The 20493-nt window shown below is 27.3% G+C and overlaps 1 protein-coding gene across 7 annotated transcripts in view; it reads right to left on the bottom strand.

Moving 5' to 3' along the window:
* Positions 1 to 20489, bottom strand: part of LOC107448318 (cullin 2) — a 32219-nt gene extending 11730 nt beyond the window's left edge. For 2 of the 7 annotated variants that reach the window (XM_071182145.1, XM_071182150.1), the window contains exons 1-13: positions 20261 to 20401; positions 17667 to 17801; positions 16739 to 16843; positions 15406 to 15500; positions 15011 to 15110; positions 12228 to 12310; positions 11485 to 11584; positions 7756 to 7866; positions 7343 to 7505; positions 6320 to 6444; positions 5610 to 5717; positions 4375 to 4437; positions 461 to 589 (exon numbers count right to left, since the gene is read on the bottom strand). In XM_071182145.1, coding sequence (XP_071038246.1) covers positions 461 to 589; positions 4375 to 4437; positions 5610 to 5717; positions 6320 to 6444; positions 7343 to 7505; positions 7756 to 7866; positions 11485 to 11584; positions 12228 to 12310; positions 15011 to 15110; positions 15406 to 15500; positions 16739 to 16843; positions 17667 to 17783 — 1299 coding nt within the window. In that variant the 5' untranslated portion in view covers positions 17784 to 17801; positions 20261 to 20401. Of the gene's footprint in view, positions 1 to 460; positions 590 to 4374; positions 4438 to 5609; positions 5718 to 6319; positions 6445 to 7342; positions 7506 to 7755; positions 7867 to 11484; positions 11585 to 12227; positions 12311 to 15010; positions 15111 to 15405; positions 15501 to 16738; positions 16844 to 17664; positions 17802 to 19834; positions 19859 to 20149 lie in introns of those variants that run through there. The other 5 variants (XM_071182151.1, XM_071182147.1, XM_071182149.1 and 2 more) reach the window with 5 other exon arrangements.
* Between the last annotated feature and the right edge of the window lie 4 nt (positions 20490 to 20493).

Here is a 20493-nt window from a genome sequence, read left to right as displayed (position 1 = left end):
TTTTATTAAAACCTATATACATATGTCACATTGGTACACCTTTATCAGTAATATAAATGGCAAAACAGAGATTTAGAATTGAAAGGCGGACACGCCACAATAAAGAGATAAATGTACAGTTAAAAAGTAACAATATTAATTTGGCAGCAAAAGTTAAAAAAGTTAGTGATTTGTAAATGTTTGGAAATAATTGAAGAAGTTATATTATTCATTATTTTAAAATTTGCATTGATGTCAGTTGCCTTTTAATGCAATTTAAAGTAATTTGATTAAGTTGTGCAAAACTATAACAAACTCCGAAATAAATAAACCTATTCTACAACATCTTTACAAGTAAGCTTCGAAAAAGTAAATAGCAACAACTATATTTGTTAACAAAATCAAAACAGACAGAGAAGTTTTATTATTAAACAATTTTGATTCCCCTGGTAATGAATTTCAACATTTAAGAAAGCAATACCTTTTGAAAGACATCCTTGTCATCAATGTATTTAAAGACAGTGATGGATTGCCCTAATTTTGATTCAACTTCTGTTTCTGTACAGGTCTTAGCATTCTTCTTTAACAAGGAATCACAGTACTTTGCTAACTGAAATAGTAATCATTACAATTAGTGGTTAGACAATTGAAATTACTTTGAAATAAAATTTTATCATAATTATTTTTTTGCATAACATAGAAAAAATATAATTCTTTATTTATTTGTTTGTTAATAAAATAATAATAAACCTCAGATAAGGGAGATAATCTCTAACAGTCTTCAGCGAATAAACTATTAAATGGCTAAGGTATAGGGGGGGGGACACTTTTAACTAGACAGACGGGAGTATGTAAGTAAAAAAGCTTTTTAAATTCTTTATATGGCTGTAGAAAAAAAAAAAAACTTTCACAAACTTTATTAAATTTTAAATGTGGATGAGAAGCTATTTTTTTCACCATTGATTTTTGCAGAGATTTACTGATAACTTTAAAATATAAATAAATAATAGAAAAATTTATTGCTTTGTTTATGCAAATGTGGGTAACAGTAAAGGTTGGGGTGAAATCAAGAAGACAGGCTAACACAGAGGACCTATTATTTCTTCCGAGTTATGTGTTCATATATTTGATCATTTTTCATCAAGTTTATTTGCAGTTATAAACAAAAAATTTATAAATTTGGCTATTTATGAAGACAGAAGTTTAAATTTTACCAATTCTTTATAGTAAGTAAAATTTAGAAAATCCTGCCCACCTTCCAGGAAAAAAATTTCGCAAAAATTAAATTAATTTGAGTTAATAATCTTAATTTCTTTTATAAATTAAACTCAATCCTAAAAATATTTTAACATATCATTATTTGAATTAGAAAAAAAAATGGCCCTTTAAAGGGTAAAATTTCTTCAAGGTGGTCACATCTCATTTTGTATGGGACAATAGTAAAATTACCATTTCGTCATGAATTTTGACTATAAACTGATTGCATTCGTATTCTATGATTGTATCTCGCATTGCAATAACTATTTATATTTTAAAGTTTTAATTTAGTCACTTTGATTTAGTTAAAAACTATTTACAGCATCAGAATTTCTTAATTAACATGTCCTCCTAAACATACAATTTGTTGCCATGAGAAAGGCTACTTTACCGAGGTTTCCTTATAATTTTATTTTGCATTGCTTAAAAAAAAGAAAAAAAAGAGCATTTTTTTAATTTGTCTGCTAGTGTTAAGTATATGTGACGGATGATATTGCTTGCGAAATTTTTTTAATATTATTTTAATACTTCTTGTTCTAATAACTCGAAATCGAAGACACCATAAATTACATTAATAATTTTTCGCTTGCTTTAGTAATTAACTAATGAATAAAAATCAAGTGGTTAAAATTATGACACAAATCATTGACTCTCTCATTGTAACAACATACATGCCAACATTGGAGAAATAAAATAGAGATTTCCCTAGCGACATTTTTTAAGCTACCAGTAAAGTTTTGATACATCATGCATAATAATGTAAGTCAAAAAGAGAAACTCAAAATTGGAAATAATTTAAGCACTTACATTTAGCAAAGTAAAAAATATGCATAAAAATCTTAATCTGAAGATTTTTTAAACCATTATTCATAATTACTTAAACTATAAACACTCAACATATTGTAGTACCGGCAATATCACCATCTGTTGAGAAATAAGAGAAGTATTTTTGTAATGAGGGGATATTTTATCGCCAATTTTTTATTTTTTAAAAATTTCTTCGACAAATATGGAGAAATTTGAGAATACAGTAAAACCTGTCTATAACGATACTGTAGGGACCTAAATAAAATATTGTTATAGGCAGGTTATCGTTATAGACAGGTTTGAAATTTAAAAGTATACGTTTAAAACTAATGATAAATGAAACTTCTTTTATAGGCTCCAAATGAAAATTTTACTTAGAATTATGAAACAGCACACAAGAAAAATTTACTTACAATTTTATGAATCAAAACAGAAATTATTTAGAAAAATAATCGGTTAGTTTTGTTTGTTTATTTTTGGAAGCAATTGCCATTTCCATGCACATAGATTTCAGTCCATCTAATGAATTCAAATGAACATCAGTTACATTTGGTAACGTTGCAACAAAATCTTGCAAATTGTTAATTAGCAATATGGCATTCTCGGGTGAAATTTGAGTCCTGTTTTGAGAACAGTCAGCTGCTTCTTCCTCATCACTTTGATCACCCGGGATAACTTCTGCTAAAATCGCTATTGAATAGGAATTCCCCTCTTGTCGTGTCGCAGCGATGTCTCGTCAGTGTGTCACACGTTTTTCTGACGAAGCTCTCTCCCTCCTACAATACCCCTTCACCAATTTCTACTGCTCTAATTTCCCCTAAAAGTGGCTTTTTTTCTCAGAAACAATGAAAGAATATTACATCATACAAAGGAGATGAAAAAAATTTTTTTTTGTTATCTCACATTTAGGCTCGATGGGGAGTCGTTTTCCAACGGTAGAAAAATCGGAATAGAACTATCAACTATCAAAAGAGGAAAAATTATCGTTGTAGACATGTTTAACTGAAAAGTGGTTATCGCTATAAACAGGTTAAAAATACATTGAGTAAATAGGAATTTCACCGGGACCTCAAGGAAATATCGCTATAGACAGGTTTATCGTTATAGACAGTATCGTTATACACAGGTTTCACTGTATATGGGTAAACAGGAGTTAGTTGTCAAGTAAAGGAGTCTTCGTTAAAAAAACAGGAGACTTGGCTTATATCAACAAGTACCAACATATGAACATTATACTAACATGTAATAAAAAATTGTAAATATTTAATAATTAACTTCATTGTTTTCTTGATTCGCGAACCCTTAACCCAGTGATTCTCAACCACTGTGCCGTCAAATTCTTAAAATGTGCCGCCAAATATTAGAAATGATACAATAAAAATTATAAGGCTTTTTTTTATTACAAGTAAAGTCTAAATTAAAAAGAAAAGTGTGTGTATATATACTGTTATATATAGACTTTTTATATAATTTTTCCTCGCTTTAACCGCGTGAACATCTTTGTCGGCGATTGACTTGTTTCTGACAGTTTTAAAATAAGAAGGAAGTATTTAAATTGCCTTTGACAATTAAAAAAAAAAAGTTAAAATAAGTAGGAAATTTAATGACTATTAAAATTATTAATTAACAAAGGAAAGCAAGATAAATATTAATTTTCAAACGGAAATAAAAGCTAATCATTAAAGTAAACTATGCAATTAATAGTTATAAAAGAAATTAACAAAGGATGTAACAAAAAAATAAGCTAGCAATTAATAATTAGCAAAAAAAACTAGTTAACAAGAAATCACAAAAAAATAACAGTTAATAGCTATAGGAAACAAGCTGACAATTAATAACCAGAAAAAAAAAATAACTGTTACTAACTAATAAGAAATTAATCGAAAGAAATAATTAATCCCTTAATAAACGTACTTTGGTAGTACATATTATTTTATTTCACATTCAAAATTATTATGACAAACTATTTAAATGAAGTAAATAACTTTTAAATGAATTTTTTTCATTGTGTGCCGTCAAATTTTGAAATCGATAAAAGTGTGCCGCCACAAAAAAAAAAAAAGGTTGAAAATCACTGCCTTAACCAAACATTTGATGAAAAAGTGTGGTTTTCAGTTTCTTGCACCTTTCTCCTTTTCAGATCTAGAATGAACTCTGAGATTTCTAAAACAATTTTCAGAATTCATAGATTATTTTCTTAACTAACAGAGTTTTGTGTTGACAATTGACCCTTTAAAGGATATGATAGATTTATAAATTTGCCCTTTAAGTTAGTTACGAAGCAAAACTAGACATTTATGAAGTAATAAAAAGACATAACACAATGCTTACCAGTTCAGGAGATCGGCAAGAAAACTTTGAACTCCCTTTATAATTAATGACTGCTGAACATGCCTATAAGAAACATATAAGATAACATCTTACTTTCCTGATTTATAAAAGCAGTATTACAAAACAAATTCAAAACAATTTGTTTTGTTGAACTTATTAAAAAGAATAGATTCTTACGACAGAAAAATATACGATGTACAATTTTAAAATAAGTATTTATTACAAAACATGCTATGGGTTAAAAATATTCCAGATGTAATTTATCTATTTTAAACTTACAATTGCTAATACTTTAAATGGAAAATTGAGTTGAGAATTTTTAAGATTGGGAAGAAAAAAAAAAGTCCAGAAATTTTTTTAAATAAAATCAGAGATGATTAAAGAGTAATTTAGTTGCACCTAACTAGTATCTTTTTCATAAAGTCCAGTCATTTCAATTATTTTTTCTTTTCTTTCTATTTTTAAATCTCTCATTTATAGGGTTTTACTTAGTTTCTGACCAAATTCTGTAGACTGTTTTTTTTTTTTTTTAAAGAACTTAGGAAATTTCTGCAGTATTGGTATTTAATTTGCTAGATTTTTTAAATAAGTTACTTTTTAATTTTACTGCAACAGAAAATCACATTTAGCTGAACTTGACTGTAAAAAGAATGCTTGAACAGAAATTGCCAATGACATTATCTGCAAAACATAAAATTTAGTTCTGTTTGAGGAAGGAAAAAAATGGTATGTGTAACATTCAATGTCCCAATACTGATTTACTTTCAAGACATATTTCTGTTTTAGAGGTTACTACAAGCACTTTAAATTAAGTCAACAGCCTTAGCAATTTTTTTTATGAATACTCAAAAATTAATACTACAGTGCGATATAAAAAAGTTCTTACAGTATTGTTGGAAATAAGGCCTAATTTAAGTAAGCTTTCATACAATCACAATCATTCAAAAAAGAAAAAAATATATGTATATATATATTTATAACCACAATTCATTACAATAACATAATCTAATAGAATAAACTATTAATTTTAATTAGAATCCCGTCAAATGCTATCTAGAGAAAAATGTGAACAACTTTAATAGAATTTAAAGTGTATCTTAATGTATCTTTAATAAAGCTCTAATTATCTGTTAATCAAAAAAGAAAGAAAAAAAAACATTTTTTATGAGACATTAGTCAGTTATAAAGGAGACTGTGGGCAACTTCTTTAGAATTTAAGGTGTAATTCAACATACCTTGTCTAAGGCTCCAATAAATTGTTGATCAGCAGAAAAAACATTTTTTATGAGATTGCTGTATTTTTCATGAACTTCAAGGAGAGATTCCACAAATAATTGAGGCACCTATAAAGAAAGACGTTAACAACGGAAACACAAAAAATTACAATGCGGAAAAACATTTAAAAAATAAAAAGACAGGTTAAATATTTTATATATTAAAAATGTGTATTTGTCAACTTTATGTCCTAAATTTATATGTTATCCAGGATACTCTCCCAGAAGACTGGGTGGGTTAAGTAAATTTTTTTTCTTTATCAAGTGGTAAAATTAAAGTTCATATAGTTTATTTTTAGCATTTAAGTTTCATATATATTTCGTAAACATAAAAACTCAATTTTTTTTCACCTTTTACAGCATTACTTAAAATAACTTATATATAAAAACATCAAAGGAACATGAATTACTACACATATATAAATTATTACAAACTAGAATTTTAAAAGCCACATGTAAAAACATTTTAATTTTGTAAAATTTATAAATATATAATTCTTTAAAAAATTGCTATTTGTCAACAAAAAAAAAATAAAATAGCTATAAATCCACAAAAAAAAAAAAAAAAATAGTTGTGAACATTTATTGAAAAAGTTCAAAATTATGGATTTTAATTTTTTAAAGAAAAAATATGATTAATTAATTTTATGAATTATAATAAAGATTCATACATTATCTCCTTTTAAATTATATACAACATCTAATCCTCTTTTAGTGATGTGCTGTTGAAGTTCTTGAATAAGAGCATCAGATGCACTAGGGATGGATTTCAAAAGGAGGTACAGGTGTTGCAGGTCTGTAAAAACAAATAACAGAATAAGCATTTATTTTTATTTGAAACACCTTTACTTAATACAACAATGATAATAAAATTTGCACAATAATTGGCTAATAAAAGAAAAAAAAATTATTTATCACTCTATATGTGAGTGCATAGAAGAAAAAAAAAAGATTTACCATAATGATTTTAAAGCAACCAATCTGTCCTTAATTACCACCCAACAGTGGACTGATCGTAAATAATAAAATGTGAAAAGGAGCTCTGACTTTTTTCTGAGGTTCTGTAGAAGATGCTTGTCAATTCTGTTTTATAAAGCTCTTAATTGTAATAGAATTTTATTATTTTACAATTAATATTAATTAAAAATTTAATAGATGTTTTTAATAAAACTTTTTATTTAAGATCTGGCAGTTTCACATTACTTAAAAAAAAAAAAAAAAAAAATTAGATATTTTTTTTCTATAATTGATAAGCAGATAAGAAAAATATAAGACAAATGTGGGACATTTTTGCAAGGAAATGAGGATGGTTGCTCTAACTGCTCATGGCATAAACTTCTATTTTTAACATTATTAGACACATACATAAATTTTTACCTGTCATTAAACTTTAAAATAAGCAAGTAAAAAAATATTATAGAAAAAGATTCAGATAGCAGTAATAGATAATTTTTTGATGCTGTTACATTTATTATTTATTTATAATAAATGCACCATAAGAATAACAGTGCAATAAGTTTGCTGTTAAATGCCTATAACAAAATTCTGTTTTCTTTTTCAATATTAAAGACAAATTTATTTGAAAAAGGAGAAAAATTGCGTCATAAAATTTATATCAGTTGTTTTGAAAATATATAGACACTCACATATATTGAATTATATTTTAGTAAAGGCAGAAGATAAACTGAAAATACCTCTTCTACTCTCCTGCTCTACCATCCTTTTGCATTCTCCATGTAGAAACTGAAGATGATCAGCTACCATTCTACGTTCACATTCTTGTGTTACTCTAGGATAGGAGCTGGGGTGTAGGTACTTACGACTTCGTAAGTTTTCTTCGTCTAATCGTTGGAGAACCTATCAATAAGACCAAAAAAAAAGTAAATCATAACTATTAGTCAAATATTGGTTAAAATAACTTGAGACACTAACAATAATCATTTTTAAACAGTTTTAACAGCTGCATAAATTTTACAAATTACATTTTTGAATATTTTGTCACTGTAAAAATGAGGTGAAGAAAAGCATCAAAAGAGAAAGGAGTTCAAAATATATTAAATCAAAATGGCACTTAATTTAACTGAATATGAGAAGTTGAAAATATTACCTTTTCCATGTATTGTGAGCAATCATTCTCTTGCAGTAGGCGGTTAGCTTCTAAAGTATAATGTTCTCCAGTTTTTATTAAGAAAGGCTTCTCAAAGATTTCTTGGTAATACTAAAGAGTGACAATTAAAGAAATTATGAGATTGACATACAAGATGCAATTTTTTAGAACTTACTTAATATATATTTCATTGCTTTTCTAAGATATTGTTCGGAGTAAAATTCAATTTGAATAACAAGGTGTAATATAATAAACAGGTGTGCTTATGTCGTAATACTCAAGGTTTAATGGTTTGTAAAATTTTAATCCAATTACAAAACTTTTTTTTTTAGCAAATAATTTGTGCACTAGCATCTTTACCTTTTTCTATTTATAGAAAGTTTTATACTGTTTTTTGGCTTTTATTAGCGTTTTACATTCAAGTTATACAATATATATACACATAAATAAAGGGTGTTCAGCAGAGGTCTGACTGATTTCAAAATTAAAAATCTAAGAAATGTGAGGAATAAAACAAACGGTATGTTTGTTCAGGGTATCTGCTACATTTTAGATTTTCAAATTCACGACTTTTCATGATTTTCCATGACTATTTCCAAGAGTTTTTCATGACTTAACAAAGTTACTATTTTCTCGGACAAAAATGCAACAATAAATTAAAAAAAGCATTATAATAACATTAATTGAAATTATAGGTATAACCAAAACTGCTATACTCTGCATTTTCATATTTAGATTTTAAATTTAAAAAACAGAGTAAAGAAAGAGTTGAAACAATAAACTAGCTGAAAAAAATACAAAAGCAAATAATTTTTTTCTGTAGAATTATATTCTAAAGAAACTTTTCTTGCTCATCTGAAAGGAAAGAAATACTCCTGATTTTTCTGTTCTCATTTTGGAATAAAAGAAATTCTCCAATGACTGGTTTGCTTCAACTAGAATTTTAAATTGATAAAATTTTTTTTTAAAAAAAAATTTTAAATCACAGAAGAGTTTAAAAGATAATTCCCTCTAGAAATGATGGTTTTTCTTTCATTTTTTTTTTAAAGAACACCATAATTTTTAAAGAACATGATAAAATAATTTTATATTCTTATAAAATATGCCTGAGTGGTGATTTTGTTAGGAATTCAGATAGTTGGAATAGGATGAAATTAGGGAGGGGGGATTCCATTTTAAAAATTTGATTTTTCGGAAGTGGTGCAAGTGGCAAAACATGGTTTTGGAGCAAGAAAAAAGCAATTTTGGAGCAGCAAAACAAAGATTTGGAGCATATTTAATAAAAAAAAATTAAAACAAGAATTTAATAATAAGAGTTTTTTGTTCATTAATAACATATCTTATTATTTACACTTTTTTGAAGGTCCTTGCATAAACAAATTAAGTTTCTTTTTGGTATCTTCCAATGCTGTTAAATATTCTGCTATCCTCGTCTTAGCCTCAGATAAAAGGAATAGAATTATTAGGACATAGAATTTTTTTCTGAAGAAGATAAAGATGTCATCGCATTTGTGGCATCTAGTCCAACTATTACATTTGAATTTTGCCAAATTTCTGCATTTTCTACATCCAAAGATTTTAAGTCCTTTCCTGTCAAACTAAGAAAAGCAGAACTTTTTAAAAAACGCCCTAACAATGCTTAAACTAGAGACACCATTTCATCATACAGCAAGTGAATCAATGGTGTCTCAGTTTGGAAAAGACCTAAAAATTTATCTAATATAGCTGAAATATTTCTTAAAAATGAGCTTTTGGCAAAAGCAATTTAAATAAATTCAATATTGAGTGGCTCATACTATTTTTTAAATTAATAATTACTTTATTTAATTCTGTAAAAGATAATTTAAAACTCTAATTAATTTAACTATTAAAGGTTATTGAGTATATTTTTCTTAAAATTTAAATAAATGTTATTTATAGTCGTATATTCAACAAAACATTAACAAGATTAATATTGATCATACCGAATTTATAAAAATATGTAAAGAATTAAGCAAACTTTAATAAATTTATATTACTAATGTTAATTAGTGAATGGCCCCTAAATTTTTTTAATTAAAATTGATTACCTAGTACAGTATTCCATTAATGAAATAATTAAAAAAATTAAATAATTTTAAAATGCAAATACAATGAGTATTGAAGCTAAAAATTTTTTGTCAGAAGCAAATTATTATACTGTCCCTACACTCATAATATTTAACAAATCTATAATAATTAAAAAATTTTATATCAATTGTTTTAAATCAAATCCTTATGAGATGAATTAAAGTATTTTTGAATGACAAATCTGAAAAACATAAGATTTATTTGCTGCTTTAAAAATTCTGAAAGCCCCTTTCTTCATACTTATTTAAAATCTTGCCTCTAAATATTATTAAGTTTTTTCTAAAACAAAATAAGAGCACTGAAAATTTTGAAAGTAATATAATAACACAATAATAAAATGCAATAAGTAAAAAAAAATATTAGTAAAAGAAAAGTAATAAAGTATAAAAAAATGTTTACAAACAATTTGCAATTAGTGGATGGTCCCTCAGATAAAAATTTACATTTAAGAAACTCAATTAATTCTATCTTTATTAATTAAATGAATAAAAGGGAGATGGAAATTTTGAGGTTTTGAAGCTTTATGATTCTTGACTGCTCTGAGGATCAACATGAAAACATGTACTTAGTGAATGGTCCCCAAGTTAATTCCAAGATCATGGGCACTATTCTATAAATAGAATAGAGCAAGAAGGCCCTTAGCTTGCCATTGACGAAGACTATAGCACTTCAATAACGATGAAATTAACAAGAGAAGTAAAATTTTCTTTTGCTATTAAAATTTGGCAATATTTAGCTGGTCCCCGAAAATTTGTGGGAAGTCTCGGTTCCAATTCAGAGAGTGAAAAATGAAATCTGAAATTGAGTGAAGCAGAGTTGCACATGAGAGTGCAAGAATCCTTCCCACTGAATCCAGAGCAACCCCCCCACATGGCAGTAGCTGGGTTGCCGCAAAATTGTGACTTGGCGATACCTAGCTGGAAATATCCCTTTCAGCACAGAGCGGCGCAATTTAAGCCTACTACTTCAATTTGGAGCATGTAGGCGCAGGTTTTCACAATTGGCACAGATCGGCGCAATTGGCGCAGCACTTGCAACACTGGGAGACCTAAATCCATGACTTTCCATGATTTTTTTCAAAAAAGTAGCAAAAATCATGACATTTCATGACAAATTTTGTTCAATACTGAAATTCATGACTTTCTATGATTTTTCATGACTTTCCAGGTGCGCGGATACCCTGTTTGTTGAAAAAACTGAAAAATTTTTGTACAGAAATTTTGGAATTTCGTAACATAAGTCGCCAACAGATAGTGCTGTAAACCAATGATGACCAGAGTTAATTAATTATAGTGTTAAAATGCTAAAAGTGGCTGTCATACCAGATTAGCAGGTTCAAATATCTATTCAACAACATTTGTTTCTGGTACTGAAATATTATAGGTTGGATTAGAATCCTACAGCATATATAATCTCATCAAGAAATCTGTTTAGCAAACAGTACCACCTGTTGGCAACATTCCAAAATTTCTGCATAAAAATTTTACAACTTTCACAATAGACATTCTGTTTGTTTCATTCCTCTATCATCCTTTGTTTTGCAAATTTTTAATCGCAGTTCTCCACTTGGCATCCTGCACATATTCATACTACTTTCCAATGCTTTAACACTTTACTTACGAATAGGTTGTCATTCTTCCTATAATCTTCAACCTGGACAAATGACTGTATTACCCCATGAAAGACGGACTGATTCGGTGGAGAGTCTCCCTGTCGGTCCCTAGAAAAATATCATTATTTTTTTTAACACCTTAATCTTACATAATGAATGAATTACATAAATGAAGTACTCTTGCAACAACCAGCAGCAAGCCAAAGGGATCATATCATAGAAGTTGAGTCTCCATACTTCTGTAACCAGCGATTTGATGGTTGCAATATTGGGAAGATTGAGCATTTCATAATTGAAAGTTGTAAAAAAATTTTTTCAATCAAGATAAAACACATATTAATTTTACTATTGCTGTAATTTAAAACTTTCAAGAATTTAATTTATTAAATTTAGAAACAAAAATAACTTTACCAATTGAAATCCCTTAAATTGGTGTTTCTTAAGCGGATTTATTCAAAGGACTAACAAAATATTTTAGTGTTTTATCACAGACTGGTAAAGTTTGTAATTTGGACTATTGGCAAAATTTTTTATACATACTAAATTGTAGCACTGGAGCAACTTTTAACCAACTAGTTTCTAATCATTCACATAATGTTTAGAATAAATGTATTTAAATCTGAATGTAATTTATATTAATTCTAATACAGCAGTAGAGAAACAATTTTTTAAATGACTTAGTCAAAATATTGATGAAGCTTGAGTGAAATAGTCGAAGATAAGATTTAAGCAAAAACTTAATTAGACTCACTGTTTTATGCCCTCTAAAAGTAAATGAACTAAGTTGTCAGATAGCTTCTCTATCATATATTTCTTCCAAAGGTCTAAACCTAACTAGAAAAAAAAAAAGAAAAGAAGAAAATAAATAATTGCATAATACATAATATTTTATAAGGATTGAGAAAGCATAGAAATTATGGTTTCAGCACAATCCTTTTAATAAAAAGTTAACATAATCTTGAAATATAACTTAAAATCAGTTTACTAGCAAGAAAAAAAAGGGCCTTTCCTATAGATATACATAGAGTTTATCCCTGTGTATAAGCAGACCCATCTCTGGTATGTTGGTACAAGTATTTCAGGTATTTTGGGAGTATAAGTCAACTGTTGAAAAAAGCCAAATATGGGCATTTCTTAAATTCAAAAAAAAAAAATTATGTTTTTTTCAAGTATAAAATATTACACATTAAACTTTAATAATTACATGATCTCCTTCAAATAAAGATGCCACATTAATAAATGCTGAGAGGTGACCATTTAATCAGAAGAAAACTCTTACAAAAACAGTAAAAACAAGAAAATGGAGTAGAATCTAACACAGATGATGTTCCGGAATTCTTAAATTATAGTATATCTTATAAGATTTCATAATGTAATAGTTTTTGAAATACTCTTAAATAAATTATATTAAACTTCTTTTTCTTTCAGAACATAATTTCATGTATTATTTCTAACAAAACCTTTATTTGTAAAAAAAAAATAGGATAAGAGAAAATGTAAACAGTGTTTTCATCATAGAAAAAAAATGGGTGAGAATTTCTCACCCTTTTTCAAAAACAGGGTGAGATTTCAGAAAGTTAAGTGAGATTTTTAAAAACTTAAAAAACACAAATAGACTTGAACAAAAATCACTTCTTTTATAATAATACATTTGTAACATCTTCTCTATTTTAAAGCATTGAATCTTTTTGCTGCTTCATCATAGAAGATTTTGCCTTTACTAGGTATTTGTCCATCTTACATTAGTGCATAAAAAATTTGAACGTCTTACATGAAAAAACCTTACCTACGGTAAAAACGTGGTTGCAGAGAAATGTGTTCTGAAAGGGCTTCCGTGGTTGGGAGCGGTTGTGTTCTGTTGTTCGAAAAGGTTCTGAACAATACTGGTAAATAGGGAAGCTAGATAATGGGGCAAATGTTGAAAGCAACTAAAGATCCAGGAACAAAAGTGAAATGAATTTTATTCTAAATGGTATAATTTGAAGCTTTTTCCAAAATGCGAGAAATTCGCGAATTTCTCGTGGTAATCATTTTTTAATGCGAGAAAAAAAAATATGCGACATTCTCGCGTTTTCGCGCTGTAGTGAAAACACTGATGCAAAGTTAATAGTATATAAGATATTCAAAATTGTTTTTTAAAAATGGCAAATTGATATTGAGTGATTCATACCTATCTCATTGTTTACAATGCATCAATAATCTCTTGATCAACAAATGTCTGACTTTATTGCCAGTGTGTAAATCCAACATCTTCGCAAAATTTTGGGGAGTTTGGGAAGTTGACTTATACACTGGGATATACAGTACTTAAAGAAAGACTGACTAAGCAATAAAAAGAAAGTTCTCAGAAATTTTAACCTCAATCTTATTATCATTTTTGTAACCACAAATAATTATTTTTTAACAGGTTGCCAAAACTAAAAACATTTTATAAACAAAAATCTATTCGAATAGATTTCTTTGACTCATAATCACTTTTTTCTTCTTCTTCAGTTTAATAATTAGTAAAATATTAATCAGTACAAAATCAACCTAACAAATTCAAACAGCAGGTTCCAACAAACAATTCCATTAAAAGTAATTGAGTAAATTAAACTGAAAGTATTATTGAACAATGTTAAGACTACTTCTTACACTTTCACTAAAAAAGAAAATTTAAAATAAAAAGTACATTTACATTTAAAAATATGTAATAAGGATCAACTTATTAAGACAATAATAAAATTAATAGTAATTACAGTGAAAATGCAGAAAACTGTATTTTATTCCATGATTTATTTTTATCCTTGATATTTACTAGCAAACTGTACATAAATTTTTTTTAAAACTAAATGTTCAATAAAAATATTTTATTTAAAAAATGAATAAAACTATTACTAATTAGGAAAAACTTTGTAGGCTAAAATAAAGGATTACAGTAAATAAAAATAACTGTGCAAGAAAGGAAAATACACCCCTCCCGATATTAATATATTTAGGATTTAAAATTGTATTAAGAAAAAAGTGCAATTTCCCAAGATTTTCCAGAGTACTAAACATTCTGACATTAAGAATCTGAGAGTCTGTAACAATAATTAAAACCAAATATAAAATATAAGAACTTTTTAAAGGTATACTAATGAATTAAAAACTTTATATATCTTTGCAGTCTCAACAAAAGTTAAGCTCACATTTCAATAAGATTTTAGTCAATAGTTAGAGGTTTCAATAAGTTTTTTTATGCAAGAAATACCCTCATTTTGAATGGAATAAAAAAAATATTGTATAGCATACACACAGCATTAAATACTATAATATTCAAAAAACAATTATATATAATAATTAATTACATGCCAATATTAAAAATATTAGAGATCATATATATAATAGTATTTTTACAAAACATTATTGTGTTTACAACTATAGAAGCGATAAGAAGAAATACTTTATTTAAAGAGTTAAAACAGCAGTGTTCTAATTATTTTACCTACTACCTAAATAACTATGTATAGTAGAAAGCAATTGAAACTAATACAAAAATGAATTATAAATTACTTCGCCAATTTCAAGCATTTGATCACCAATATCTGATCTTCCATATTGTAAGTCAGCTTCATTAAATCTCTGTTTCTTAATGTGTTGAGTGTTTAAATACCTAAAAAAATAACTTGAATTTAAGAATTACATACATATACAGAAATTGAATTAAAGAAATTGAAAATTGAGAGAAGCTTTAAAAGAAAAAAGCATATGAATTGAAGTATATAGGACCCAATATATAATGAAAGTAATATGAATTGAAAATAAATAAATAATAATAAAAAACAATGAAGGATAAAAAAGAACAATAAAACTTTATATCATTTTATTTTGAAAATAAATATTCAACATAGATTTGTAAATATTTATTATTCTTCATAAAGCAATCATTACATATTATTCAAACTTACATGTAGAGTTTATTTAAATATCCAATCCCTTTACTATACTCCACCCAGCTCTGATAATAGGCAGCTAATAAACCTTCTTGAGAGGATACAACTGACTGAAAATGAACAAATAATGCAAAGATTGATTAAAACAGAAATAGTAGAACAGTAATGGGAAGGACAAAAAGAATAATGCTTAAAAGACCATTATTTTCTGACAAAATAACTTCTAATATTAATTCATATGTTAAAATCTCTTTTTCCTTAACTCAGAGCCGAACCATTTTTAGATAAAATGATTAATAAATGACTTAAGACATTATTATAATAAAAATGTTTTCCTTCAAGCAATGATGATGAGAACCATTCATAACTCAATTTATCACACAATTAAGAAGTTTCTAGCGACATTCTCCCTAAATAATCCCTAATACTAAAAACGAAGAATAAGTGGATTCCTGGATTTGCTGCTATACTTCCAATATTAATAAAATGCAATAAAGAGAGAGAGTTTTAATCTTCATCCTCCCCGATTCCTGTGAGCCTTAACTCTCGACCATATACATAATGATGTGCATATATATTGTAAGCAATCATAATGATGGATGAAATAATGCAGGATAAATTCAGATGAGTTAAGGCTGATTTCTCATTTCTACCTTTTATTCAATCAGAGAAACATATTTCATGAGAAATGACCACTTTTTATAGTAGGGGTTTTTAGGGAAAAGTGTTGCAAGATTCCCCATCAAGTCTTAATCACATAGTAAAGAGGAAAAAATGAACACTTTTTAATAGCTCTAATCATTTAGGTCAAATTATCCTTACTTCTTTAAAAGAGGTTTTATGATACATAATTATTTCTAAGAAATGGTTAACATTGGTCAAAAGGAATAAATCTGTAAAGCTATTATGTATAATAAAAAAGTTTTCTGTTCAGACTAATAAATTATAAAGAGATTTCAAATAAAGAATTAATCTAAAAAGACTCATTATATTTATATATATGCTACTGTGAATGATCGAAATTGGTGGTTGTTGACTTCCACCAGTGAATGTTGACAATCACATAGTCGCTTTGGTAAATGTCTGAAATATATAATATAGTTAAGGCCAATGCCCGGTACTCAAAACATTGATGTTTCTCCTAATCTATCCTCAGCAGATATTAAAATATCGAATAAATATAATAATATCAACGAATAAATTAATATAATCGGATATAACAAATATTTCGACCGTTCACCGGTGAAAGCGTTCTCTTGATTTCAATCATTCACAGTAACATATTGCAAAGTATTAAAATCTATCTTTAATTTCTACTAAACAACATATAAATATTAATAAAAATTACCTTGTGAAGATGTTTAACATGCTCTTCAAGATACTTTTTAGTTTCTTGGTATAGCATATCACCCAAAGGCTCAGGAAAAGCAACACAAAGTGTGTAAACATCAGTGAAATAGTATTAAAGTTATAACTATGTTTATGCAAAAACAAAAATTTTCAACACTTTACAAACATAAATAAAATCCTCAATAATTTTTTTATCTAATAAGACATAGTTAAATAAGCAGCATATCCAAATATGTTTGCCCAGAATATTTGTCACTTAAAATATAAAATCACCAAGATTCACTCCTGAAATCATCTTTAAACTTTTCATCTACCTTAAAAATAGCCAGAAAAAAAGTTAAGAACTACTTTAAAAGCAAGAAGTACAAATTACAATTATGTAGAAATTTATTTCTCCTGCCTTGAGGATTAAGTTAATTTTTTAAGCAAGGACATATTTCAGTTGTTTTCTTTTTCGAAATATTTCAATAAAAATATTGGCTTTTTAATAACTTTAGTAAGACCTTCTTTTAAGTTTAAGCTCAAGGTACAGAAAATTCTATCTTATGTTTTACTACAAGTCTTTAAAAAAATTTACATAAAAATTGAACTACTTTTACCAGTCAAAAAAATTATCATTCTTTTAAAGGGCAGATAATTTTTGACAGTTAAATTTTTAAAAACAGGGAACCTTAAGTTAGTTAAATATCAAATTATATAAAATTTCTACTCAATGGAGCATAAGTTATTAACAGCATGTTTGATTTTTATCGCATTTCAGACAGTAAATTGTTTTGCAAGATAGATAGACATGTGTTACAAAAAACATAAGCTGTTCTGTGTTCATATTAAAACTTATGCTTTAGAGCATTAATCAAAATTTAACGCAGGTAAAAAAAAAAACTGCCTTTTTACTTCATAATGCAATTTCTATAAAAAGGATATGTAAATCTGTCATTCCAAGTGTGGCGGCTGATATCTCCCAGTGTAATGACACCTTCCACTGTTTCCTTTAGAATATTCCATACAGAAGTAAAATCAACAACCCTCGGTCTTAATGACATTTTCAAAAATTAACTGAGCTGCAAAGACAAACAGTTTTATTATATTAACATGGAAATGTTCTATAATATAGTCATAATACTACTGGCGTTAGGGTAATTGATATCTAATATAGATACTGGGGTAATAGGCTTTTAGTGTGACCTCGAGACAACTGAGTATTTTTCAGTGTAATTGACTATGGTGTATAGCACATTTTAAGAAATCTAGTATGTATGTGATTACTTCAAGAATAATAATGGTGTAATGTTCCAGCGATAGAAAATATTTACATACATTTTATTGATAGGTGTAATGTTGAAAGGCTAAATAACACCTGATGTCCGGCACACTCCATTTTGCTGTTTCAGTGAACTGACCAGTAGTTGAGAATTCGTCATTTTCAGAGTTCTCCTTAGGAACAGAAAAGAGCATGGCACTTTCTCTCAAAAAATGTCACTTTGAATTTTGAAAGGGAAATCACTTAACACCATAAAAATTTAACAAATTGTGTGATATTACGGAATAACTAAATTTGGTCTCCAAAAAATTTTTAAATTATCCTCTAATAATATTTTATGTGTATATTTCAGAAAATAATTCTCTCTCATTATCAAAATAAGAGAATATTTGTAGTTCATAAAAATGATTAAAGGCATGCTAAGAAACAATCTTTGTGCATACATTAAAAAAAAAAAAACCTAAAAAGAAGATTGATAAACAACTTGAAAGCTTTATTTTTATAATTCAAACTGAAAATTATGAGAAAATAAACATTTAAATAGGCATTTAAAAAAAAAGAAAGAAAAAAAAGATAATTTATTTAAAAAATTCATTAATATACCGAGCTCTGAAAAAAGTAATACTTATAAAAATTTAACCAGTTGAAAATAATCTCAACAAAGAAAATATTTGTTACTGTAATCAGAACAATATAACCTATAAACACAGATAATTTAACCAGTGTGTAATTATTAAAACAGTTAAATAATTCTTTTTAAAATGGAATTTGAATAAAAAGACAGTGTTTTTAAGGGGTGGTGGAATATTTTTACAAAAAGGGCACATTAATAGGGATCAAGGGGCAGGCCACCCTTCTAAAAACACTTGGAGATAACATGGTCATTTGTGTTGAAATCTTGCTTGAGAATTGTCTGAATAAGTTCAGACGGACAACTGATATTCTAGATGAGGTCCAGTTCTCTATATTTGTACTGGAAATACCTTGTCTTGTTTGAGAGGTAGTATTACTACGTAAAGTGAGATCATCTCAATTTAGTCTGATAGTTTTCAGAAAGAAATGATGGAATAACCTTTAGATTTTGTTTCTGTTACTATTTTGAGGCATTTCTTGAAGAAACAATAAGACAATGTAAAGATTAGTGTTTCTGGAGTGCGTGTTTGACCAGTGATATACAATGAATACTGGTGAAATCTGTTTCAACTAAGATGTTCTGCTGTTCTTTGAACTTCTGTTCAACCTACCCAGTGAAATTCTATTGCTACTGTTGTTAGTGCCCTTTTACAAGCTTTAGTCTGTTCTGCTGTTATACATAGAATCTGCACCTATTAAATATAATACTAATACATTTTATATGTATTCGTTGGATTCATAAGGTGTTCGTAGTTACATGCATTCCAATGAATGTTGAACAATCAGAACAAGATGAATGCTTGGCACAACATAAATAATTAATACAACAGAACTGATCTATAATTTAATGAAATTCAGTGTATAATCAGGTATTGTTTTATAATTTAATCATTGTTATGTAATGAAAACTGAAACCTATCAGGTAAACAGGAACACGATTAAAGAAAACACACACAATTAAGTAGTTTTATTATGTTTGAAACCTCAACAAATCGAATTAAATGAAAAGCACATGCGATATATAATCTATGCAAATTATCAATAAAACAAATACCTAAAACATTGGGTAAGAGATTATTCAGCTGAATAATAGAAAACAAAAGTGTTAATTGGGTACAATATTTTAAACAGAACTATCCTTTTGGGAAAAATCTATTTGTTTAGAGAAACAATTATGTTGTTCTATTATTTGAAAGATACCTGCTATATCTTGAGGATATTAACCATTCAGTAATTGTTACAAACATTAATTTAGAAAATATCCAGTTACAAAAATAATAATTTTGCATACTGAATGCAACAAATACATCAACAAACATTTGTGATCAAATTGTGAAAAATCTGAAACCAGGGGTCTGTCTAGGTTTTTCTGACAGGTACCTATTTTGTGAAAATTTAGACGTAATTTGTGAAAAATTAAAAATTATATTAAAAAATCAACACAAAAATATGGATTTATCGTTTCTTAAGGGATACAAAAATGAAATTTTAAGAAAAAGTATTTTGTGAAACTACCGTTTTTCCAAAATTGAATTTGTGAAACTACCGTTTTTCCTAAAGTTGAATTTGTGAAGGTACCGCTAAACGGTAGTAAATTCGGCCTGGACAGACCCCTGGAAACATTACCAGAAATGTAACTGCAATTGTTTAGGTATTTAAAAGATGAAACAAATTTTGTTGTATGATAAAATAATATTCAAAACAACTCATAATTTATAAGCTAAATTTACATACGGAGAAGACCGACATTCTCCAGCAAAATAAGTAAACAGACAAATGTTACCAATTGCAAATTTGGGTATGGCAACGAGATTTTATTAAAATATTTTGGGTTAGCAAAAGCAGTAAAAAATAATCAG

The sequence above is a fragment of the Parasteatoda tepidariorum genome, chromosome 6, assembly GCF_043381705.1.
Source record: "Parasteatoda tepidariorum isolate YZ-2023 chromosome 6, CAS_Ptep_4.0, whole genome shotgun sequence".
Classification (NCBI taxonomy): domain Eukaryota; kingdom Metazoa; phylum Arthropoda; class Arachnida; order Araneae; family Theridiidae; genus Parasteatoda; species Parasteatoda tepidariorum.
This window is presented reverse-complemented; position numbering and strand designations above follow the sequence as displayed.